Here is a 25,956-nt window from a genome sequence, read left to right on the forward strand (position 1 = left end):
CCTGCGTAGCGCGTCAGGCCCGGTGTGGTTGTGATACCGGCCGTGTGGGGCCTAGCGCTTGAGGCCCGGCCGGGATCTCGGGCCGAGACGGACCGCAGCTGAGCTCCCCCGCGGGTCGCGCGGTTGACGGGCGGCCGCTGCTGCTCCCCCGCCCGCTGTGTGTCTCAGGCTGAGCGGTTGTGAGGTGTGGCCCGAGTGACCCCAACTCACCTGCTGCTGCCGGAGCCGGAATGTGGGGGTTTGTTTGGCTGGTGCTGTCGCTGTGGGGATGAAAAAAATGGCGGCGAAGTTTCGGGAGGCTAGAGGATTAGGTCCCGCCCGTGACGCACCGATTGGTCAACCATCAGGTCACTGAACTGTAGGATTGGTCAACCAGCACGTCACTCAACGGGAATGAGAGGTAGGATTGGTCAACCGTTAATGAGCGGATTTTTGAAAGTTTTTAGTATACTGTCCGAACAATTTTTGTCTGACCAAAAAGTAAATACGCCTATTAGACTCCCCTAATGATAAGCTTTCTTTTGATATAACATATCTGTAGGTACGCTCTAACTTTTGATTGTATAGCCGGACAGACAGACAGACAGACAAACAGACAGACAAACTCTTTTATATATATATATAGATACAATGTTTAAACTTTCCTCCTGTAAAGACCATGAAGATCTTCAGCTAAGGCAGCAATGTGGATACTCCTTGCTACTGCAGCTCTTATCACTCTTTGTATAAAGTGCATTTTCTTTCTTTCAGGATCGGATATCACATTCCAATGTTCACTGGTTTCCTGATAATATTTGTGTCAACGATAAGTGAGTAGCGTTTTAATTGCACAATCTTACGGTAGAAATTATGCACGGGACACTGCTGGATGATGGGAATGTGGTGCATGTTCTACAACTCACTTTCAGAAAGCACTTGATAAGGTGCCGTATAAGAGACTTGTGATCAGAGTGCAAGCTCTTGAGATAAAGGAGTGTGTTATAAACTGGCTAATAAATTGACTGAATAATAGGAGAAATTGGGCAGTGGTCAGTAGGAGCAGGTCCAAGTGGAGAGCTGTGACTAGCAGAGTTCCAGGGGTCAGTTCTAGGGGCTGCTATTGACCACAATATTTTGTCATCGCACTGACCGCATTACAAAATATTTCTGAGTTCAAGTGTGATATAAGGGAGGTACACTGGAGGTCAGTGGAATAATAGAACGGGGCGGGGTGGGGAGGGCTGGGGGAGTGGGTAGAGCAGGGAAACAGAAGAATGCTGCATTCATCCCATTCGTGAGTTATAAGGTTTTCCTCACTGAAAGGATGAACTGTGTCCTCCCTTGATGTGGAAGAATGCATCGAATTTTGGAAAGCTCATTCATATTCTTGTACTCCCCATAATCAAAATTCTATTGACATAATTTCTATTCCTCTCCTCTTGTCCACAGTGTATGCTTTCTCGAACACCTACACCTGGCTATTTGTTGCTCGATCTCTTCAAGGAATTGGCTCATCGTGTTCCTCGGTAGCAGGTATTTCTTTTAGGTATTGAGAAACCCCAGGTGAAGGGCCAAGTGCAAGACACCAGTACTAATAGGATAGGAGAGAAATTGAAGTACATCAGAGAGTAGTGATTGGGCAATACCAATCTTGGGTTTATAGGAAGAAGAGTTTTGAGGTCTTGGGGAAAAAATAAATTAGAGTAGCAGACTGTAAAATGAGCCTTGATCTCAACACAATGTGGAGGTCATAGAATCATAGAATGATGCAGCACGGAAGGAGGCCATTTGGACCATTGTGCCTGTGCCGGCTCTTTGAAAAAGCTATCCAATTATTCCCACTCCCGTGCTCTTTCCCTATAGCCCTGCAAATTTTTCCTTTTCAAGTATTTATCCAATTATCTTTTGAAAGTTATTATTGAATCTGCTTCCACCAGCATAGGGAGGAGGATTGGCTGGTAGGATACTGTATTTGGAACAGAAGAAACACGAGAGGGAAGTTCAGAGGAGCACAGGGCATAGTCGTAGCAGTAAAGTTGTGATTGAGAGAGAGAAAGAGAGAGAAGTGGCGGCCAGAGGTGACTGAAGGATTACCTGTCAGATGACGCTTGTTTGTGTCTGTCCATGTATGTGAGCGAGGTGCTTGAAGAGTGTCCCAGACACAGGAGCAGTGTTGAAATCTTGGGCTTTACAGAGAGTTATGAGTTCAGAGAAGACTAAAATTGTTGGTATGAAAGGGAAAATCAAACTTCCTGGAGACCACTTTAGAGCTGGGGATCTACTTGAGGTCAGGTGAGGTCGTGAAGCCAGGACACCAATAGATTAAGGAGGACCAAAAATGGAGCAAACGAAGGTAAGAGGTGGTAGCTTTTGGTTACACTTACAAGAGATTTGCCTTGTAAGCATTGAAAGAAATGTTTTATTGCCTAACTGACATTGTACTTCAAGAAGACTGTAGCTGGCAAGCATTGGTGGTATGCACTAAAGGAAGTTGATGAATGTAGAATTGCACTGTCAGCAAAAGAGTGGATAGGGTTGGATGATGCGTAAACGAGTTACTGAAATGGAACAGAGTGGCTGTGAGAACAGAGTCACTGGGAATCACTAAGATAAAGAAAAAAACAACTTGGAGGATGAGCCATCAACCACACCACAGATAGAACAATTGGAGAGGAAACTGGATAGCCATAAACATAACTTTGGAAGGAGGCAATGATTAGAAGAGCGTGGCACCAGATCTGTCCAATGAAATGACAGAAGATTTATCAAAGTTTTATAGAGCAGAATTCTGGAGGTGAGAAACCAGGGCAAGATGATCACCAGTGCAACAGCCAAGTCTGAACCATACTGACGATCATGGATTAGGCCAGAACTTTCAAAGTGATGGATAATTTCAGATTTAACAGTGACTTCCCTAACTTTACAAAGTACCATTGTGAGGGCAATAGAGCAGTGGTTACAGGGTTAGGAGGGAGTCATCTTTCTTAGGGATAGGATGAGCATGAGGACATTTCCAAATAGAAGAACAAATGGAGTTGGAATAAAAGAGAATAAAGATACAGCTTTAAGAGGGCCTAGAAGTACATATCTTAAAGATGATGGGAGGGAATCCAAGAGGACTGGAGTCCAGAGAGTGAAGGATCAGTGAAAAGGGCTGAACTGAACGTAAGAATGCGGAGGAGGGGGCGGGATTTACCGAGCATGAAGATTAGAGATTAGATTGGTCAGTTTTCCTTCTCCCAGTCACAACATACCTTCACATCTGCCTGCTTCTGCAAGAAGTAACTGTAGTGGATTTAAGAGAGTGTTAATAAACTCAGTCAAATAATGAACAGAAGCCAAATAGCTCAGCCCACTCCAACACTGAAGCATTGGGCTCCTGATCAAGACTGGTCAGGTGTTCTAAATAATCAGAAGCTTTGAAATGTGACAGTGCAATGGTGACAGGTTCACTGAAACTCTAAGCTTCTAGGTGGGTAGACAGACTGAGAATGACTTCCAGCCGAGTGCAATGCCTGAGGTGAAGTTTCAGTGTTTCTCTTTAAGGGTTAATGTTTGTTGGACTAATGGTTTCTTCCTCTGTAGGTTTGGGAATGTTGGCCAGTAATTATACAGATGACAATGAAAGAGGCAAAGCCATGGGGATAGCGCTGGGAGGCATGGCACTGGGGGTGCTCGGTAAGTAATTGGTACTTTGCACTTAAATTGAACATGTGTGCTGGTACACTTGTGGGGAAAAAAGCACCAAACATTCTAGCATCTGCTTCCATTGTGCCTGCTCCAGCAAGCTAAACGCCTCATATGGGTGCTCAATAGAAAGGCACAACCCCAGCCGTGAGTTTTCCCCACGTGGTGAGATGCTGATCTCAGCCAGGCTGCTTAGGTTGAAGTGCAGAACAGAGGCAGGGAGGATAAGGCAAGAGGCCAGCAACCTCATTGCTCTCATGCACCTCCCAAGCGCCAATTCTCAGCAGCACTGACGGAGCAACACAAGAGCGTGAGTGGGATGAAGTGAATGACCTTTTGTCCGCCTACTGATGCTTACAGCTGGTACTTTATCTGTTTAGTGTGGATTCATTCCGGTTATTTCATTGCTTGCAGTTGGAGCACCTTTTGGAAGTGTGATGTATGAATTTGTAGGAAAGTCAGCTCCCTTTCTGACTTTGGCAGCCTTGACCTTATTCAATGGAGGTTGGTATAATCTTGTTAAATTATAAAGGAGCCCTAATTTACTGGAAAGCTTTATGGACAACATGTTCTCCCAATTAAATGTTCCAGTTCATGTGAATCAGCAGTTTGATATCATTGTCAGGCAGATAGTACTTTCCCCCCACCCTTCAGCCCCGCCATTCTATGCATCATCCTCGCTGGAGACAGCGGGCAGTGATCGCCAGCCTAGTCTGGGCCAATCCGGTTCTTGAACCAGCTGCTCTCACCTGTGGGATCTTTCCAACCTTAATTAAAGGTGCTTCTTCCCAGCTGTGCCAGCTAGGATTCTGGGAAGTCACTATGTGGGCAATCACAGAGCAAACCCACGGCCCGCCATTCCAAAGAGGCCCTCTTCAATTGGTTTTATTGTATAGCATTTGTTAACAACATACGATTTTACCAGTTGACAGGCAAATTGTCATTGTAAAGAGATTTCCTAAAATCTGACTCTTGTTGCTCCCCCCGCCCCCCCCCTCACATTTATACTGACCTAAGAGGACTGGATTCTCTCCTTGTATCGGCAGTGGCATCTTTTCCATGTGCATCATTTAGCTAATTATAATATCAATCTCCTTGACCATCTGAGGAATTGCTGCAGAGTGGATTGGTACATCCATTGGGTGTTACCTCTGTGTGTAAAGGGTCCTCTCTCCAATCCCCTCCCACAGTGGTCACTCTCACAGGAGATTCCCTGGTAGATGCTCTATGATACAATTAACTAGGCTCAGTAACTGTGAGCTTCCACCTCAGCCATGAAATTCGGAAGTCCCCAGGGCAAAGTTCAGCCCCTTTCCCACTGGGGGAGGAACAGGCCGGCAGAAGAGTCAGCCCAGCATGTGGGCATCTGTCAGAGGCAGAGGTTGGAGAGCAAGTCATCTCCTGTCCCCTTAGTTAGGAAATAATGCATATGGGGGGGGGGGGGGCGCGGACAGAGGTCAAAGGTTCTTTCCATGTCACAATCTGGGATCCACAAAAATAAATTGAGGGAAAGATAATCAAGAGAGATAAAGCCACTGCACATGGCACCTAGGAATGTCTGTAATGTACGAGAAGCCCAACCAAAATAATTCATTTTAACTAATAGCTTGCTTAAATAACATGCTTTATCTAATAACTTACTACTGTATAACTACGAACTCGCTTTAATTATTGAATTACTAAATTCCTGTCTCTACTTTACTTAGCTCTCCAGCTCTGCATTCTTCAGCCCAGTAAGGCTACTGCAGAAGTAAGTAATCAGTCTGTTCTCTCCTCCATCAGCAACTTACATTTCTATCGAGAACCTCACAACAATAACTTGCATTCATATCGCACCTTCAGACTAGTAAAACATCTGAAGGCGCTTCACAGGAGCGTTATCAGACAAAATTTGATACCGATCCACATAAGGAGATATTAGAACAGGTTGGTCAAAGAGGTAGGTTTTAATGAGCGTCTTAAAGGAGGACAGAGAGGTAGCGAGGTGGAGAGATTTAGAGAGGGAATTCCAGAGCTTAGGACCCAGTCAGATGAAGGCAAGGCTGCCACTGGTGCAGCAGAGGAAATTGGGGATGATCAAGAGCCCAGAATTGGAGGAACACAGAGTTCTTGGAGCATTATACGGCTGGAGGAGGTTACAGAGATGATTGGGTGGGCGAGGCCATGGAGGGATAGGAACACAAGGATAAGATTTGAGGCGTTGTTGGACCAGGAGCCATTGTAGGTCAGTGAGGATAGAGTTGATGGGTGTCACGTAAAGTAAACTTCTCAAAGAGCTTAACAAGGAAGGAAAAAGTAGACACAAAGCCATAGAAGGAAAATAATTTAGGGGAAAGAGTCTGATGGCACTGTAAAGGGAAGGGTTTTTAAGTAGGCCTTTGAAGCTGGGTAAAGAGGTAGCAAAGCCACGGAATCTTGGAAGAGAATTCTGGTGGGCAGGATCGTAGTGGGAAAGAAGAGGAAGTGGAAATGGCAGGAATACAAGAGCAATCTCTAATAGTGTATCTTTCAATTCAGAGAGTGAACATTAAAAATCTGGATCTACAATGAGGCTTCTGCTCAGACTGATCTCACTCTTTCTGTCTGTTCTACTCACAGAACCAGCTGTTCAACATCCTGAATTAGACAGGTTATATGAGCAGAACAGGTGAGATTCAACTGAGGAGGACATCCAATTCTGTTTTAGCACTCGATCAGGAATTTACAATATATCTGAAAGATATGTTCAGGATTTTAATGAGAAACCCATTACTTCAGTTTTGGGACTTGATTTCATCTGTTAATGCTACACTAGGGTCTATGCTTCCCTATAAACAATTTGCTACATTAGCACTTTGCCTCTTCTGTCAGAATTCAAGCTGCCCCCACTGTTGGATCTCTTCAATGATCTGAGGGCTTACATGGCAGCTCTCCTCACTGCTATTTCTGTTACTATGGTTACAGAGTCAGAAAGGGTCATCACTACTAACACTGTTGAGAGACCCCTACATTCTGATCGCTGCCGGTAAGCAGATCCATTCTTTATGCATTGTACCGGGCAGAGCTGAGATCTTCTTAGGGTTTGTCCAGTATTTTGAGAAACATTAACTTGGCCATCTATTGGGGATGGTTTTCAATGTACAGGAAGCCTGGTTTCTAAGATACTCTGTAGCTTGCTTTGTTGGGTAATAAAGCGTGAATGTTAATCTAGAAGAACTACAGGGAGCTTGTACAAACAAGGCAGTTCATTTGTACCTCTGCCTCAGACCTATGTGCTCTATCGGTCTGTTCCTAAGGGAAGTTTCAGAGACTGTGACACAATCAGAATCCAAGAAGTAATGGGTGCAGTAGTGTAGTGGTTGTGCTACTGGACTAGTAATCCAGAGGCCTGGACTAATGATCCAGAGAGTGACCATAAAGCTGTCAGATTGTCGTAAAAATCCAACTGGTTCGGGGAAGGAAAGCTGCCGTCCTTACCCGGTTTGGCTTACATGTGATTCCAGTCACACACCAATGTGGCTGACTCTTAATTGCCCTCTGAAGTGGCCCAGAAAGCCACTCAGTTGTACCAAGCTGCTAACAGTGGTTCAAGAAGGCGGCCCAACACCACTTTCTCAGGGCAACTAGAGATGGGCAATAAATGCCGGCCTTGGCAGTGATGCCCACATCATGAGCATGAATTTTTAAAAATTAAGAAAGGAATACAATGTAAGAGAATGTCATTTTTTCCCAAAGAGTTGGGTCAAAGAGTGGGTACCAATCTGTCACGCCAAGACTGGATACACCTATGCACCAAACCACTGTACAGGCATAGCCTGATACCTTTAATGGTAAAGTGCTGAACTTTCTATAATCCCTGTCCTTATTATGTTGGAAGCTCAATTCTCCTCAGGAGCTGACTTTTGTTGAGCTGAATGGGGCTCTCTGCATGAAGAGTGTATCCCAGCTTAGTGGTGAGGTAAGTAAGGGTTGAATCACTTGCGTACGACCCTGCAATGATAGTGTGTCTTGTGGAGTACACAGATGGGGAAAGATCTAAGTGAGTGGAACACTTTGGCTTCTTTCTCATCTGAAATGCTCTGGGGAAATCTCCCATTTGTTCAGACTTTCATCACAGATTTGTCAAGTATGCATTCAGATAAGTCTATGTACAGATTAATAGGTGAGCCTGTTATTTATTTCAAGGAAGCCTGTGCTTCTCAAATATGGCCATTGCTATGCTGGAGCAGGCACTGCCAATCTGGATGATGAAGACCATGTGTTCTCCTAAACTGCACCTGGGTACGTTTACACAAAGACCGAGTTAAAACCATTTTATCAAACATCAGGTCTGGTGACACATGAGATAGAGGTACAGTCAGCTTCTTCCCCCATTTCCTGACCTGGATTAACCCAATATTGTTTCTTCTGATAGGTTTGGCCTTCCTGCCTTCCACCATCGGCTACATGATGGGCACAAATCTCTTCGGTGTTCTTGCCAACAAAATGGGCAGGTAGGAACGATATGGGACATGTGCACTGACTGGCTCAGAGATGAAACTCAGTCATTCTTTATAGTGTGGTAATTAAGAAACAATAACATATCCTATGGGATCTACACCCACCAGATTTAAGGTACAAGATTCGTTGAAACAGTGACTGCACTTCAAAAGTACTTACAGGAAACTTTTTTTTATCTGGCACCGACGGGACCGACGTGGTGCCGGTTCATCAAAAATTCCGGATAACCGAACGCTATAGTAAAAGATACGGAGAGCCGAGAGCTCCGTATAAAGCAACAAACCCTGTTGCTTAGCAACAGGTTCAGAACAATGGCCAAAAGTTCCAAGCGTCTCTGTAGCTTAACAACAGCTGCAGCCACACCCTTGCACAGCAACAGATGGAGGAAGGCAAGTAATAAAACTTACCTGAACCTACTCCTGAATTTTGCCGGTTAACCGAGATTTCTGGTTATTTAGGTGCCGGTAAATCGAAAGTTTCCTGTAATTGGTTGTGAAGCGCTTTGGCATGTCCTGAGATCGTAAAAGGCAGTCTATAAATTCAAGATCTTTCTTTCTAATTCTGATCCACACCCCCTGGGTTACACTCCAAACCAAACAGCTCTCCCCCCATCCCCTCCTCACAATTTTCTCCTGAAGGTGAAGACTCTTGCTGAGTCACTCTTCAGTACCTCAACCAAATGGCCATTCTTAATGTGTGAGCCTTTAAGTGGGAGTTGGCATCACAGCCCATCCCACCCTGGTCTCATGTGCACGTTCCAGCAGGGGTCACTGAGCAGTAATCCAGTGCAGGTATCCCGGTTGATTTTTTTCCCCTGAGCCAGGGACACTGAGCTCCGTTGCACCTGCCCCCTATCGCTGCACCAGCTCATTCTAGCCAACTCAGCAAAGTCTGGGACTCTTGTGACCTTTCTGGTCTGTGCAGTTCAGCTACTTGCTGAATAAACGTGCTGAGTTAGCAGGGAAATCAACTGCAGAGCTCTCTCAGAATGTTTCTGTATATTTCTGCTAATTACAGTTTAGAAGACTGTTTAGATAAATGTGAATTTACATTGGGTCAGCTATTGGTGCTAACCTGGTTTGAGTGAGTTCAGTCTGCGACTGCAGTGATGTTCATCAATCGCAGCCAATCACTATTGGACCTTTACCTTGTATTAATGGTTCAGATAAAAACCTGGTATAAGGAAGGAATTGAAGGGTCCTTAAAGCTCTGTGATTACTCAACTTTCCTGTTATTTGCACTTTGATTCCATTCCACATGGCAAGTCCATCAATGCAGCTGTGGTCACAGAGTGTGTTATGCCATCGAAGAAGCAGAACTCCTTACTGTAATGGTGAGCTCTGTACAGCATAAACTCAATGGTCTCATTACTACCTCAAGTGATTTCATTCAAACAAACACCTTCCTACAGATCCGTAGCTGCTGCACCATCTGAAGAAAGGGTATGGGAGTGTAGTGGTTATGTTACTGGAGGGCCTGCACGGCCCATTCAAGACTGCGCATGCGCGGTTTATCCTATTTAAAAGCAGGTGAGCCGGCTCCGTGTGCACTGCAGAGCGGCCGCGCAGCTTATGAGGAACATTAGTTGTAGGGCCGGAGGAGGTTACAGAGATAGGGAGGGGCGAGGTCATGGAGGGGTTTGAACATGAGGATGAGAATATTAAAATCGAGACGTTGGGGGACCAGGAGCCAATGAAGGTCAGCGAGAGCACAGGGGTGATGGGTGAACGGGACTTGGTGCGGGATAAGAAACGGGCAGCTACTAAATATTCATCATTACTCAGACACAACTAAACAATTATTTCAATTCGACACAGCCCCGATGATTTAAAAGACTGAGGTACAAACTTCATACAATGGTATTGTGCAGCTCGTAGAAATCATACGGTTAACCAGTGGCAGGAATACTCTACCATAACAGTTAGCATCTGTGTGCACATTTGTTTAAACACTTCCTCTCTCTGTATCTGCAGGTGGCTGTGCTCCCTGATTGGGATGGTGGCTTTGGGGATCAGTGTGAGCACTGTAAGACGCTCAATTTGATTTTAAGCATGTTTCACTATGCACTTTGTACTATTTTAAGCTCCATTGAGTGCTTGTTTTTCTTGTTCCTAATATAAATATCATTTTTGCTTTAGATTCCTCTTGCAACTAATATTTATGAGCTGATAGCGCCCAGCTGTGTAGCAGGCATCACAATAGGTCAGTAGCAGAAAAATATGACTACACCTGTAACCAGGATCAGACAGGAGGCAGGCCCAGTTCCCCTCCAACCGCCTGTCATCTAAGTAGCCAGCTAGCTTGCTATCCATTCATAAGATCAGTGTCCCTCACACTTCAAAGTATCAGGAAAGGATGAACAGGCTGGATCTCTGTTCTCTGGAAAAGAGAAGGTTGAGCGGTGACCTAACAGAGATCTTTAAAATTATAAAAGGTTTTGATAGAGTAGACGCAGAGAGAGTGTTTTCACTTGTAGGGAAGAGCAAAACTAGTCACCAAGAAATTAAAGAGAGAATTCAGAAGAAATTTATTTACCCAGAGGGTGGTGAGAATGTGGAACTCGTTAACACAGGGAGTGGTTGAGGCGAATAGTATAGATGCATTTAAGCGGAGGCTAAATAAGCCTATGAGGGAGAAGGGAATAGAGGGTTATGTTGATAGATTTAGATGTGGAAGGATGAGAGGAGGCTCGAGTGGAGCATAAATGCTGACATGGACTGGTTAGGTTGAATGACCTGTTTCTGTGCTGGATATTCTATGTCATTTTATGTAAAAAGTATAGAAACAGTCATTTCTTTCTTATTTCTACTGACTGGGAGATGGAAATTTACCAGCACCTCACCATCTGCAAACTTCCCTCCTCAACAATCTCTAACTGACCTCCAGATGTCCTATTTACAGCAATTCGATTTTATGGCTTTAAAGGGCAAGTTAAACACGACAACAGAATAATATTGTGCATCGTATGATATCACGCTTCTGTTGTTATGAAACAGCTTCTCCTCTGACAGACCGTCAGCAATGTACAAGAGGGCACTAAGTCATTCAATAAAAACACACGTAGCTTGACCTGGGAATTGTACCCAACTGTGATAAAGTCATTCTGTCTCTTTCTACTCTCTGAAACCTCCAGCACCCCTCACAGTGACACAGAAAATCTACCTCACTGCCCAGGTCCCGTAGTCCTATCTCCTCTGCTCATTGGTAGAGTTACTCTCCCTGGGCCCAGTATCCTTGATAAAGTTACTTCAGTTTCTGTACTCCTAACTCCACAATATTGCTCTCTGTTCTGGCATATGGCACGATTTTCCTTCGATGTTTCCTATCTGTATTCCAGGTCCTCTCACTCAGCCCTCCTGAATTGGCAGGCCCGAGCTCTTTCTTTCACACAAATGGTGGTTACTATGACGTTACTGATGAACTACAGCCAGAACCAAGGCCCCGACGACAGTCTTCATTCCCATCAGCGAGGAAGCTTCCTCTGATATTTCAGCCAGGATTGGCATCTTGTGTTTGGGGAGCCTGAGTGTGTGTCAATATGGGTTGGGACTTGAGCCAAGTCTCCATGTCTGAGGGCGGGATTCGAGCTGCTTGCTAATGGTTGGGGCACTGAGCTGCCTGGCACAGCACAAGTTTAATCAGGGATCCAATATTGGTCAGGATTTAAAATGGCCCTGTTACTAAACCCTGGTCATGAAGTTGGAGACCTGCTCCCAGTTTCAGTTGGAGTCCAGCTTGCGGAATATGAAGGGAAGAATTTATTTTTAAATGTAGACAATGTCTAAAAGTTTAAAAGCCAAAATAAACCTCCTATTGTCAGACGCTCAACAAATTGATTCAAAGTGAATCGTAGTGCTGCCTGTTTCACACTATCAACCAACAATGTGCATGTGAGGCACAAGGTTTAACTGGGTCCAGGCCCCTCCTGAACACAGACTCCACAAAGAGAATCCTGGAGAAAAGACCGACCCCAGCCCATGGGTGGAGGGTACATAAAGCGGTTCGGTTTCTAGGGCTGAGAGCACCCCCACCCCAATCACTCTGCGTATATCAGTGAAGGGGTCCCTCCATTATTGTCAAGCTGAACAGTATGATGCTTCCAATCTGATTCCCTATTTGGAAATTATTGCCGGGTGTGTAGAAACCTTAATTCTGAGTGTGTCCTTTGATGTGACCAGGGATGATTGATTGCTCGATGATTCCCATAATGGGCTACCTGGTGGACATTCGTCATGTGTCCGTGTACGGAAGTGTTTTCGCCATCGCTGACACAGCACTTTGTGTGGGATTTGCAATCGGTGAGTCAATACCAACGCTTTCTTGGGTGCGCTTTTGCTTAGATACAAGTCCTCTCTCTCTCTGATAGTGGCCAATGATGGTGCTGGGCTGGGCGGTGTTAACCATTTCGAATTAACGCACTTTCTCACCCCAGCGCCAACCCTCAATTCTGCAGCTTTCCCATTTCTGTCCAGTGATGATATTCTACTGTTTCTTTGATTTCCCAGTTTCCTCCTGCCTCTCCTGAGGCACTGGCTTTTGCTGGGGTACAGTTCCACCTGTGACTCCTTGGTAGCTCACTCGTTCTTTGTGTGTGAGCCAAGACAACAGGTGTTTTCTAAGCAGGGTCAACAGGGGGACAACTCATTACCCTGCTGATGTTGTCTAGGATGCTAAGTGAAATTGCACAAGATTCCCACTGTCCAACATCAAGACACAGTTGCCTGCTCAACTCTTAACAGTCCTAAAGGAACGCTTAACTTTTAAAAATTAATTCATGATAATGTGGGCGTGGCTCGCAAGGCCAGCATTTATTGCCCATCCTAATTGCCCTTGAGAAGGTGGTGGTATACAACTGAATGCCTTGCTAGGCCATTTCAAAGGCCAGTTAAGAGTCAACATTGCTTTGGGTCTGGAGTCACATATAGGCCAGACTGGGTAAGGATGACAGGTTTCCTTCCCTAAAGGACATTAGTGAACCAGATAGGTTTTTAAGACAATCCGACAGTTTCATGATCACCATTACTGATACAAGCTTTTATTCCAGATTTATTTAATTGAATTTACATTCCCCAGCTGCCCTGTCTCCAGATCATCAGTCCAGGCCTCTGTATTAAAAGTCCAGTAACGTAAGCACAATGTACCCCTGAAATGTCAAGGCTCTAGAGCAAAGCAGAGTTTGGGGTAAAAATAAGCAGAGTGGGTCAGGAAGGGGCAGAGAGATGAACATAGATAATAGGGCATCAGTGACTAAGGTGACATCAGGGAAAAATAGAAAAAAGTCAAAGCTAAAGGTACTTCATCTGAATGTGCGAAGCATTCGCAACAAAATAAATGAATTAATAGCGGAGATAGAAATGAATAAGTTTGATCTAATAGCCATTACGGAGACGTGGTTGCAAAATGACCAAGGTTGGGAACTAAATATTCCAGGATACTTAACTTTTAGAAGAGATAAGCAAAATGGAAAAGGAGGATGGGATAAAGATAGTAGAGAGAAAGGGGTGAAATTGGGTGCCTTTGCGCTTCCTATTAGTGCCCCCGGGGGCGCTAACGTGGCGCAATGGCTTTGCAACCGGGCGCAGCGCTGACATCGACTCCCACCATATTTGGCGGGAGTTTTGCGGTGGCGCTACAGCGTTGCACCCTGATCACCTTCACCCGAAGATTGTGACGTCATCACCGTGCGCATTGCCCCAGTAACGCCCCAGATCCGAAATTGACTTCCGCCCCCTGCAGCAGCGCCGGTTGAAAACACCGACAGCTGCAGGAGGCGTGCATCGGGCGGCGATTCAAAGAGCTCGGGTTGGGAACCCGCCTCCGTGGGATTTTGCCGGTGCCAGTTTTGGAGGTCAGGAAACTCTCCCGCCTCCAGCTGGCCATTGCTCTATTTAACATCCTTAAATGCTCGTTAAGGGCCTCTCTAAGCCTATTTTGAGAGGCCCTTGTGATTTTTCCAGCTTTTCAGAGTGATCCACGCACCTCCTAAACCACGCCAGGTAAACCTGGCGAGTTGACTCGTGGGTGGCCTCCTCACTGCTGCAGGTCTAACGAGGATTACTTGCAGGTGCCAAACCTTGGCTTTAAAAGGTCTCTGAGCACTTTTAGAAGGCCTTCCGAAGTCGGAGGTGCTGCAGCTTGACTCCATCAACTGTGGGACCTCCTTGGAAGACCCTCTCCCTGCTTGCAATGAACGCTTCCCCAAAGGAGGCATCTGCAAGCAGCATGGGAACCATTCGTTTTCTTTCTGCATGGATCTCAGATGAGGATGAGGAGGAGGAGGAGGAGGAGGAGGGGGAGATCAGAGCCCGGGATGCACGGGATGAACTTAGCATGGCCAGATTTGCATAGGTTGCCCAAGCTGGCACATGTCCTTTGCTCCATCCTAGGACATCATTGACAATGGACTCTCTGGCCTCCTTTCACTCAGGCCACCAACCTGACAATGCAAGTGTGGCAGAGGCCGCAATGTGGAGCTGCCTAAGGCGAAAGAACAGATGGCATAACGCCAACATTTTGGCTTCAAATCATTTTAATGCTTTCCAACAGGGATGGCATTTCATCAATACACAGAAACAGTCTCCCCATCTACACACAAATCTGGAGGTTATATCCCTTGCCAGCTGGACCCACACAGCCTTGGTTTCTTTGGCAGGCCTCTTCCTCCGAGATAAGTGGAAGAGCTCCTCCATGCTAGCTGTCACCCCCTCCAACAACATTTGCAGCGCCTCATCCAAGAGCCTCGGGTAGGCCCATGCCTTGGAATTGGACATAGTGGTTTCTCAAAAGATGTTGGAGGTGGTGCAGGAGACGCAGAAATGCTGTGGAATGAGCCAAGGGAGCAAGAAGCCATAAAATCAGACTGGAAAAGTGCTGTCAACAGAGGCGAGTTTCAGTCCCAAAACACGAATTGACCAAGAGCATCCCACACTTCTGAATTCAAGTGGCCAATCATGAGAAAATCGCAAATTTTTGAAACCTATCAGTGGAGGCGGGTTTCAAACCCACCCAAACTGAAACCCGCCTCCATCTCGCCTCCAGTGGGAAAATCGCCCCCTTTGTGTCTGTCTTCACGGAAGAATACGCAAAAAACCTCCCAGAAATAGTGGAGAACTAAGGGTCTAGAGAGAATGAGGAACTGAAAGAAATTAGTATTAATAAAAACATAGTACTGGAGAAATTAATGGGACTGAAAGCCGATAAATCCCCTGGACCTGATGGCCTACATCCTAGGGTTTTGAAAGAGGTGGCTATAGAGATGGTGGATGCATTGGTTGTCATCTTCCAAAATTACATTGATTCTAGAACAGATTGGAAGGTAACAAATGTAACCCCACTATTTAAGAAAGGAGGGAGAGAGAAAACGGGGAACTACAGACCAGTTAGCCTGACATCAGTAGTAGTGAAAATGCTAGAATCTATTATTAAGGACATGGTAACAGGGCACTTAGAAAATAATAATAGGATTGGGCAGAGTCAACACGGGTTTATGAAAGGGAAATCATGCTTGATGAATCTGTTAAGAGTTTTGTGAGGTTGTAACTAGCAGAATAGATAAGGGGGAACCAGCGGAAGTGATTTTCAGAAGGTATTTGATAAGGTGCCACACAAGACGTTATTAAACAAAATTAGGGCTCATAGGATTGGGGGTAATATACTAGCATGGATTGAGGATTGGTTAACAGACAGAAAACAGAGAGTAGGAATAAACGGGTAATTTTCGGGTTGGCAGGCTGTAATTAGTGGGGTACCGCAAGGATCAGTGCTTGGGCCTCAGCTAATCACGATCTACATCAATAATTTGGATGAGGGGACCAAATGTAATATATCCAAATTTGCTGATGATACAAAGCTACGTGGGAATGTAAGTTGTGAGGAGGATGCAAAAAAGCTTCAAGGGGATATAGACAGGCTAAGTGAGTGGGCAAGAACATGGCAAATGGGATATAATGTGAAGTTATCCACTTTGGTAGGAAAAATAGAAAAGCAGAGTATTTTTTAAATGGTGAGAGATTGGGAAATGTTGGTGTTCAGATGGACACTTGCCATAGAGGGAGTGCAACGAAGGTTCACCAGACTGATTCCTGGGATTGGGGGGATTGTCCTATGAGGAGAGATTGAGTAGACTCTGTAACATTTGCATATTGAATTATCATTGGCCCGCAGGCAGCTGTAAGGAATACCTATTATATTCACATGTGATCACATGCTGAGTTGTCATTGGCCTGCAGGCATCTGTAAGGACTGCTATTGTTTTGAAGACCCAGGCTAGGGGTCCTAACGCCACCTTGTCCCCACGGTGCTGTATGAGTCAGATCATCAGACCTAATGCTTAAATAAAGAGTTAAACTGTAATACTCCGTTGTCCTGCAATTCATTATTTTTGTACAAAGTGTGCAAAAGAAGACATGGTGTCAGAACAGGGATTTGAAATGGGCATCGTTGGAGCTCCCTTACCGCGAATGAATTGGGAATCTTTGAACTTACATAGAGAATGGCGCAAGTTCAAGCAACATGTGCAGTTGATGTTCTCGGGTCCGTTGAAAAGCAAAGGGGAGGAAGAAAGATGCAGCTACCTACTCCTGTGGATCGGAGAAAAAGGGAGAGACATTTTTAACACATGGTCTCTCACTGCGGATGAAGCAAAGGTACTGAAAAGTTATTTTGACCGTTTTGAATCATATGTGATGCCCAAGACAAATACGATATTCGCTAGGTACAAGTTGCAGGAGAAAGTACAAGGAGCTAGTGAGTCGTTTGAACAGTTTGTGACTGAGTTAAAACTACTGGTAAAAGACTGTGTATATGCAGATAAAGATGAGATGGTCTTGGAATACATTCAGCTAAAGTGAGAGAGAAACTTTTGAATGTTGGGTCCGGGCTAACGCTGGACAAAGCTATGGACATAGCTAGATCACACAAGATAGCCCAAGCACAGTTGAAAACCATAACCGGCGCCACGAGCAGCTCGAGTGAACAGACAGTGCACGCAGTTAATAGACACACACCAAAGAACATCGCCCAGAGTATGTGTTTCAGAACAGAGAGAGTTCTAAAAATGAGCGACACAGACATAAAACGCTTCAAAAACTGTGGATATTATGGAAACAACTGGCATGGGGAAAAGGTGCAATGCCCTGCCAAAGGAAGGCACTGTGCTAAATGTGGTAAACGGAACCACTTTGCTAAAGTTTGCAGGACTGTTTTCGGAACAGCAGTACACACAGTGAGTGACAGCCAAATGCCAGATAGAGAGCCAAATGCAGAGGAACTGTTTATTGATTCTGTGTCACAGAAAAAACAGATTTCAGAGACTGAGCAAGCTTTTGCTGATATTGAGATAGGAAAAAAGGGCACAGAGCTTAGGTTTAAACTAGACACTGGAGCTCAGGTTAATGTAATTCCTCTGAGTGAGTATCACAGCTTGAAGGATGAGTGTGAGCTACAGCCCATCTCACACAGACTGACCAGCTATGGGGGTGAGCAGCTCATTGTAAAAGGCACATGCGTGATGAAATGCAAGTACAAAGAAAGCGACATGATGTTGGACTTTTACATTGTTGACACTCGAGTACCTCCACTGCTAGGTATAAAGGCATGTTTAGACATGGACCTCGTCAAGCTAGTGCTATCATTGACAGCACCAGTTGAGAAGCAGACAGTCATGGAGGAGTTTGCTGACGTTTTCAAAGGAATCGGACTATTCCCAGGCGAATGCACTATTCACCTTGACCCAGCAGCAACCCCTGTGGTTTGCCCACCGAGAAGGATACCCCTTGCTCTACGTAGTCGCCTGAAGGAGGAGCTGCAGAGCATGGAGAATACAGAAATCATCGTCCGGGAAACAGAACCGACAGAGTGGGTCAACGCGTTAGTAGTGGTTGAGAAACCACGTACAGGCAAGCTCAGAGTCTGTCTCGACCCCAGAGATTTGAACAAGGCTATCAAACGCCCTCACTACCCTCTACCAATGCTAGATGACATCACACCCAAGCTAGTGGGAGTACGTTACTTCAGTGTAATGGACGCACGATCAGGATACTGGACTATCAAGCTCACGGAAGAGTCATCTAAGCTAACAACGTTCAACACACCATTTGGACGCTACCGATTTCTGCGTTTACCATTTGGTCTTATCTCAGCTCAGGATGAATTCCAGCGGAAGATTGACGAAACCTATGAAGGCCTTGACGGAGTAGTCGCAATCGTAGACAACTTCCTCATCTATGGCAGGAATAGAGCGGAACATGACAGGAACCTCCGTGCGATGCTACAAAGATCACGGGAGAAAGGTAACCGGCTCAACCCCGAGAAAAGCATAATCGGATCCACCGAGATCAGTTATTTCGGGCATCACCTCTCAACTGGTGGCATTAAGCCGGATCCAGAGAAAATCTCCGCCATCAAGAAGATGGAGCCGCCGAAGAACCGCGCAGAGCTAGAGACAGTACTAGGCATGGTTAACTACTTAGCCAAGTTTGCCCCGAGCCTCTCCGAAATCAACGCACCCATGCGTCAGTTGCTCAAACAATCCAATGAGTTCCTGTGGGACAAACAACATGACACAGCATTTCAGAAAATGAAAGACCTAATCACCAGAGAACCAGGATCCGTTCTTGCCTACTTTGACCCCCAACAAAGAGCTCAGACTACAAGTGGACGCGTCAAAGTACGGACTAGGTGCAGTATTACTGCAAGAAGAAAAGCCCATCGGCTACGCTTCCAGATCTCTCTCAGACAGTGAAACCAACTATGCTCAAATCGAGAAAGAGCTGTATGCAATTCTGTTTGGATGTAAGCGTTTCCACCAGTACGTCTATGGCCGACAAGTCAATGTGGAATCCGACCACAAGCCCCTCAAGTCAATCATGAGGAAACCACTAGCCGCAGCCCCACCAAGGCTACAGAGAATGATCCTTCAGCTACAGAAGTACGACTTCACAATCATTCACCGTCCAGGCAAAGACATTCCTGTCGCAGACACGCTCTCCAGAAAGTCTCTTAGCTACCAGGACAGCAGCCTCAGTGAAGGCATGGATGTGCAGGTGCACATGGTGTACAACAGCTTACCTGTGAGTGACTCAAAACTGAAGGAGATCCGAGCAGAAACAGAGAAAGATGCACAACTCACACTGCTGAACAAAGTCATACATGAAGGATGGCCTGAGGAAAGGAGGAAATGCCCTCAGAGCATATCTGAATTCTGGAACCACAGAGACGAACTGTCACAAATCAACAGAATCGTCTTCAAAGGGGAGAAAATCAGTCCAGTCTCAGAGAAGAGATGTTGACAAAAATTCATGCTGGACATATGGGCATGGAAAAATGCAAACAAAGAGCACGTGACATTATGTTTTGGCCCGGAATGTGCAAACACATTGAGGACATTGTCGGAAAATGTTCCATTTGTCTAGAACGCCGCCCATCAAATGTCAAAGAGCCCATGATACCTCACCGTATCCCAGACAGGCCCTGGCAGGTCGCGGCAACGGATCTGTTCACATGGAACAACGAGGACTACATAGTGACTGTTGATTACTACAGCAGATTTTTTGAACTGGACAAGCTTCACAGCACCACATCTGCAGCTGTGATCCACAAAATAAAGGCAGCCTTTGCCAGGCATGGCATTGTAGAGACTTTAGTCTCAGACAATGGCCCCCAATACAAATCAAAAGAGTTCGAGTCATTTGCCAAGGCATGGGATTTCACACATGTCACATCAAGCCCACATTACCCTCAAAGTAATGGCCTTGCTGAAAAAACTGTCCAGATTGCAAAAACACTCATGGACAAAGCCAAAGCGGACAAAAGAGACCCCTACATCAGTCTCCTTGAGCACCACAACACTCCGGTTGACAACTTCAAGTCACCAGCACAGCTGTTGATGAGCCGCAGACTTCGCTCAATCCTTCCAAGCACCAACCAGCAGCTGCAGCCAGAGGTAGTCAGCTGCAAGCAAGTGCATGCAAAACGTGTACAGAGACAGCAACACCAAAAGAGATACTATGACAGGTCAGCTAGACAACTGCCGCCGCTGCACAATGGAGAATCCGTCAGAATCCAGGAGCATGACTACTGGAAGCCAGCAGTCGTCATCCAGCCAGCTGACACTGAGCGATCGTATCACGTCTGCACCCCAGAAGGACAGGTGTACCGCCGCAATCGCAGGCCCCTCCTGAACACCAAGGAACAACACCGTCATTCCGACGAGAGGATCAGTTCAACAGAGTGTGATGAACACATCATACTTACCTGAACCTAAACCTGAACCTCATTTGTTGACCGATTCAGGAGCATGCTCAGTTCCATACCACACAAGGTCGGGACGAGAGGTCAAGCCTAGAGTTATCCTTGACTTGTGAACTGTCAAAGGGTGTAGGCGGATCGCTGCCCTAAAAAAAACTGTACATCGTTATTGAAACGTTGAGATGTTTTCAGTGCTAGTTAAATGCTGAGTTTACTTATATGTTTATGCTACCGAGAACATTATGTAGAAGAAAGGTTTAAAAGTAATGCATAACATTTTTCTTTTAAAAGAAAGACCCAGGCTAGGTGTCCTAACGCCATCTTGTCCCCACGGTGCTTTATGAGTCAGATCATCAGACCTAATGCTTAAATAAAAGTTAAACTGTAATACTCCGTTGTCCTGCAATTCATTATTTTTGTACAAAGTGTGCAAAACAAGACAGACTCGGCCTATATTCTCTGGAGTTTAGAAGAATGAGAGGTGATCTCATTGAAATATACAAAATTCTTACAGGGCTTGACAGGGTAGATGTAGGGAGAATGTTTCCCCTGGCTGGGGAGTCTACAACCAGGGGTCACAGTCTCAGAATACGGGGTTGGCCATTTAAGACTGTGATGAGGAGAAATTTCTTCACCCAGAGGGTGGTGAATCTTTGGAATTCCCTACCCCAGAGGGCTGTGGAGGCTCAGTCGTTGAATATATTAAAGACAGAGATCGATAGATTTTTGGATATTAAGGGAATCAAGGGATATGGGGATAGTGCAGGCAAGTGGAGATGAGGTAGAAGATCAGCCATGATCTTATTGAATGGTGGAGCAGGCTCGAGGGGCCGAATGGCCTACTCCTGCTCCTATTTCTTATGTTCTTATGTATCCTCTGCCCCTACTGCACTCACAGCACAGGAGGAGTAGCTGAGATACCCAGTTTTGTTTGCAAATTTAACAAGCTTTCAATTAATTTATGCATTCATCATTCATGTAGAAACACCAGGGTCCAAGCACCAACCCCAGTATTGCTCCCTCCATCCCCAGGGTGACACCACATCTCTCACAAGTTCTCGGTTTTCTGTTTTTCTCACCAATTTCTTATACAGTGCCACATTCTACCTTGGATTCCTTTGGTTCTTAGTTTAACTGATAGTTTTCCATGTAGGATCTTGTCATCTGGAAATCCAAATATTGTAGAAACTTCCACTATTTTATACTAATGTTCTCAAAGAAAATCGAGGAGCTCCTGCCCTTGGTAGACAGGAATTGTTGGTTAATTTAGTCTGAGAACAGAGGATGTCACATGTGAAAGATTAATAATTTTATGCTTACCATCCAGGGCCCTCAGTCGGAGGAGTTATTACCAGAGCAATTGGATTCCAATGGCTAATGGTCATCATCGGTGTCATTAACATGTCCTACGCTCCACTCTGTGTCATCCTACGAAATCCTCCTGCCAAAGAAGAGAAAATGGTAACAGATGTTATTTTATAAAGATAATTTACTGGAGGGAGTGAGGAAGGAAGGAAGACTTGCATTTATATAGCACCTTTCTGGACCTCAGGATGTCCCAAAGCTGTTATAATGTAGGAAACCCAGCCAATTTGTGCACAGCAAGGTCACCCAGGGAGAACCTCCATGTGCTTCTTGAAATCGTGTCATGGGATCTTTTACGTACACCTGAGAGGACAGTTTAACGACTCATCAGAAAGACGGCACCTTTGACATTGCAGCACTCCTTCAGTACTACACTGAACTGTCATCCTAGTATTTTGTGCTCAAATCCCTGGGGTGGGGCTTGAACACACAGCCTTCTGACTCACAGGCGAGTGTGCTTCCCACTGAGCCACGGCTGAATGAGGAGGGAGAGAGTGAAGGAATGAAGAGTGAGTGCATGAAGAAGTGATTGGCAGAGAGGAACAAATAAGTGAGTGAGAACAAATGAGTTAGTGAGGAGGCGGGGTGAATGAGTGGGGAAATGAGTGAGGAGCAAGTGAGCGAAGGATGAGCCAAGAACAAGTGAGCGAGTGAGTGAGCTCCAAAGCCATTCACAATTCCGCTCTGACACTGAGCTATGAAACCACTGAAGCTGATGGACAGGAAGTTCCTGTCCCAGGCACGTCGTGTCTCATTCTTCCATGTGCTGTTCAACAATTTGTATCCAAGGTGAGAGGTTGGACTTATCTCTGGGCTTCTTTGGCCTAACGGTTTCTTGTGATCCTAAAAATTCTCGTGCTCCGAGGAGAAACTCAAGAAGAGTCCAGCGGGTGATTTCACTGTTCAGTTATTCCAGTTGTCCTAGGTTGGCCAGTCCATCCCCACACTCCATTACTCCTCAGGCCTCAAATATACTGACAGACCATTAGAAAGAAGGAACGAACCAAATTGCACAACACACCTCGATTGAACGTACAGGTTGCACCAGTCTTGACAGTGGAAGCTCAGCCGGTGGTCACATGGGGATTGTCCTCAACTTCTCCCATCCTCCCTCGGTTTATCATCTCATCTGTCTTAAGGATAAAATGCTAAACCAAGGTTCTGTTTGCCCTTAGGTGGACGTAAAAATCTCATGGCACTATTTCGAAGAAAAGCAGGGGCGTTCTCCCTGGAATCCTTACAAATATTTATCCCTCATCCAAAATCACAAACAGATTATTTGGTCATTATCACATTGCTGTTTGTGGGAGTTTGCTTTGCGCAAATTGGCTGCCTCGTTCCTACATTACAACAGTGACTACACTTCAAAAGTACTTCATTGGCTGTAAAGCACCTTGGGAGGTCCTGGGGTTGTGAAAGGTGCTATATAAATGCAAGTCCTTTTTCTTTTGAGAAGGGAAGAATCCACTGAACTGCAGTCTTGGAATTATAGGGCTTGATTTTTCCAACCGGGGCGGGTGACATCGGTGGCGTGTGGGGACCTTGCATCTGTCTCGATCCCGGCCTCCAGCAAGATATTCCAATGATGGGCCTTGTTAAGTCTGCCCTGCGAGGCTCCCGGCCAATTAATAGGAAGCGGGTCTGATGACATAATTTGATGACGCGTCATCAGCCGGTTTCCTTAAAGGGGCCATGTCCAAATTGAATTTGACAGTTCTGCTGTCAGTGTTCTGCAGCATTGAGGTACTGCAAACACTGACGAGCACTGCAAAGGTGCACGGCTGCACCCAGACTCTCCCATTAATCCCTCCATCTGCTTTTGGAGGGAGTCACAGCACGCAGGGAGGTTCTCTTCCCTTCCACTGGGCGGAAGACACCTCCCTAGGACACCCAACGCAGCCTGGTTGCACATTGCACAGGAGGACACAAGCAAGGATGTTGTCAGGAGGACCAGGCTGCAGTGGCACAAACCTTTTTCTGATCTCAGTAGATCATGAAACATTACTGCCATGCCACATTCAATCTCATCCTGCTGTGCCATTCATCACATCCCCATCACTCTGCCTTCCCTACCCTACTCCTTCACATCTTTACTCACACCAACTTACCTTGCACCTCCACCCGTCTCTCTATCTACATTATTACTTCCCCATATCACTCACCACGCCTCACACTCACCCTCATCCTACTACAAGCATACCAACTAACAACACACAAGGGTAGGCACTTGGGTGGTTTAGCCAATGTTTATGTGAAGTTTCTGGTAAATTGCTGTCAAACATTGAAATCTTTATTTTCAACACTTGTGTTCTTGGACAGAGTGGGATACTGGCCCGCTGTCAATCTTTTGTCAGCCTCCAAACCCGCCCTCTGAGCGCCGGCAAAATTCAGCCCATAGTGTGTGATATTGATGTGTGAACACTTCACAAGGAATTCCTTACTCTGCTTCTTTAATGGAGACATTAATCGGTTTATTTTAAATGGGCTAACACTTCTGCTAAAATAATGATTAAAAGAAATTTCATAGGATGTGTTCAGAGTTTGTGCGCTAATATTGCAGTGTCTATGAGTCAAACACTAATTCTTTTGCTTTTATTGACAGATGATTTTGCAACAAGACGACGCTGTCAATACAAATGGCTACACTGCCGAGAGGGACAAGCCAAAATTCCCGATGACAGAGGCCAGGAATGAGGAAGCGGGGAGAATGGAGTAAATTCAGAACAAGGGCAGGTGTACTGACGGTCAGGCAGAGGCCTGTAACTCCTGTGTGTAGTGTATGTACCTTTAAGAGTCCCTGTGTACTGTAATACCGGTAGTGACCACTCGGGTATATAAGCCTGTATAGCGTCTTGTATCTTTAAGTTCACCTCCAGACTTTGTTCAGTAAACACCTGTTGAACCAACTTCTGCATTCCGTGTCTCCATTAACACACGGATACAACAGTGGCGACGAATTGGAAACGGACTTACCTGCAATTCGGCAGCACCTCAAGGAGATCGATTCCTCAGACGAAGGTCGAAGAAAAAAAAACTGTGGTTTCACCAGCTAGCCGGGCTGGTGGCAGGTACTGCACTAATCCTTCCTGGGCGGCGGGCTGGGGGCTTGATCGGGTGGCTCTGCAGCGGGGCCGAGCAGCGAGTCGGAAGGCTGAGGCAAACAGAGACGGAGGGTGGAGCACCCGGGAGATGGCCGGCGCTGCAAAGCAGGTCGGCGTTCGGACCAAGCAGAGGGAGGGAAAAGTCCCAGAGAGTCCGGCGGGAACGAGTCTCCCAACTATTAAAAATATGTGTAAATAAAAACCGCGGAGAACAGCGTTGTCAGCAGCGGCAGCGGCGGGAAAGCGCGGGAGGCGCCATTTTTACTCGGCAGGGAAGAAGAAAAGCGCGGGAGGCGCCATTTTTGATTTTCAGGATGCCTAAGACCTGCAATATTACTGCTTTCGATAGTGATATAGAGGATTGGACCACATATGTGGAAAGAGTGGAGGTATATTGCACAGCAAATGAAGTAGAGGATGATAAAAAGGCATCGGTACTTCTAAATCTGATGGGCGCAAGGACATACGGGCTGTTACAAAACTTAATCACTCCAGCCAAACCGATGGACAAGAATTTTAAGGAGATTGTTGATACCCTACAGGAGCACTTAAACCCAACACCGCTGCTAATAGCGGAACGATTCAAATTCTTCAGGAGGAATCAGCACAAGAATGAAAGTAACGCTGATTACCTCACCGAATTAAGAAAGCTGTCAAAGCACTGCCAATTCGGGGCAGGACTGGCAGATTCTCTACGAGACAAATTCGTCTGCGGTCTCCTAAGCGAAGGAACACAGAAAAGGCTACTTTCTGAGAAAGATTTGACACTGGACAAGGCTTTCAGTGTGGCTGTATCATACGAAGCAGCAGCACGAGGAGCTGCAGAGATACAGCAAAAGCCACAGGAGTTCGGCACCCATGAAATGACACAGGGTTTCGAGAGATGTTATCGCTGCGGCAGATCCACCCATGACCAGAGGGACTGCTGGTTCAAGGACAAAGCATGCAGGCAATGCGGAAAGATGGGACACATTGCACGTGTATGCCGATCTGGAAACAAAAAATCCACTGACAGAAAAAAAATCAATAAGGAAAAGTACAGAAAGGTACAAATGATGACGGGCAGTAGTTCCGAAGACCAGAAGAGCGATAGCGACTC

At 45.8% G+C, this 25,956-nt stretch overlaps 1 protein-coding gene and 1 long non-coding RNA gene across 2 annotated transcripts; both read left to right on the forward strand.

Moving 5' to 3' along the window:
• The first annotated feature begins 681 nt into the window (after nucleotides 1–681).
• On the forward strand, nucleotides 682–3,669 carry LOC147097956 (uncharacterized). The gene is made up of 3 exons (XR_015074247.1): nucleotides 682–809; nucleotides 1,429–1,512; nucleotides 3,565–3,669. It is a non-coding gene; the product is annotated as an uncharacterized LOC147097956 (long non-coding RNA).
• A 2,027-nt stretch (nucleotides 3,670–5,696) lies between these two features.
• On the forward strand, nucleotides 5,697–24,663 carry LOC147097957 (chromaffin granule amine transporter-like). The gene is made up of 9 exons (XM_085970794.1): nucleotides 5,697–5,702; nucleotides 6,574–6,670; nucleotides 7,831–7,926; nucleotides 8,060–8,138; nucleotides 10,119–10,170; nucleotides 10,284–10,347; nucleotides 12,324–12,443; nucleotides 21,719–21,852; nucleotides 24,359–24,663. Exons 1-9 carry the CDS (start codon nucleotides 5,697–5,699, stop codon nucleotides 24,470–24,472), a joined length of 762 nt encoding a protein of 253 aa, XP_085826920.1. The 3' UTR covers nucleotides 24,473–24,663.
• Nucleotides 24,664–25,956: the final 1,293 nt, after the last annotated feature.

Source organism: Somniosus microcephalus, chromosome 30 (assembly GCF_052327205.1).
Source record: "Somniosus microcephalus isolate GS21.2 chromosome 30, FLI_Smic_1.0, whole genome shotgun sequence".
NCBI classification, from domain to species: Eukaryota; Metazoa; Chordata; class Chondrichthyes; order Squaliformes; family Somniosidae; genus Somniosus; species Somniosus microcephalus.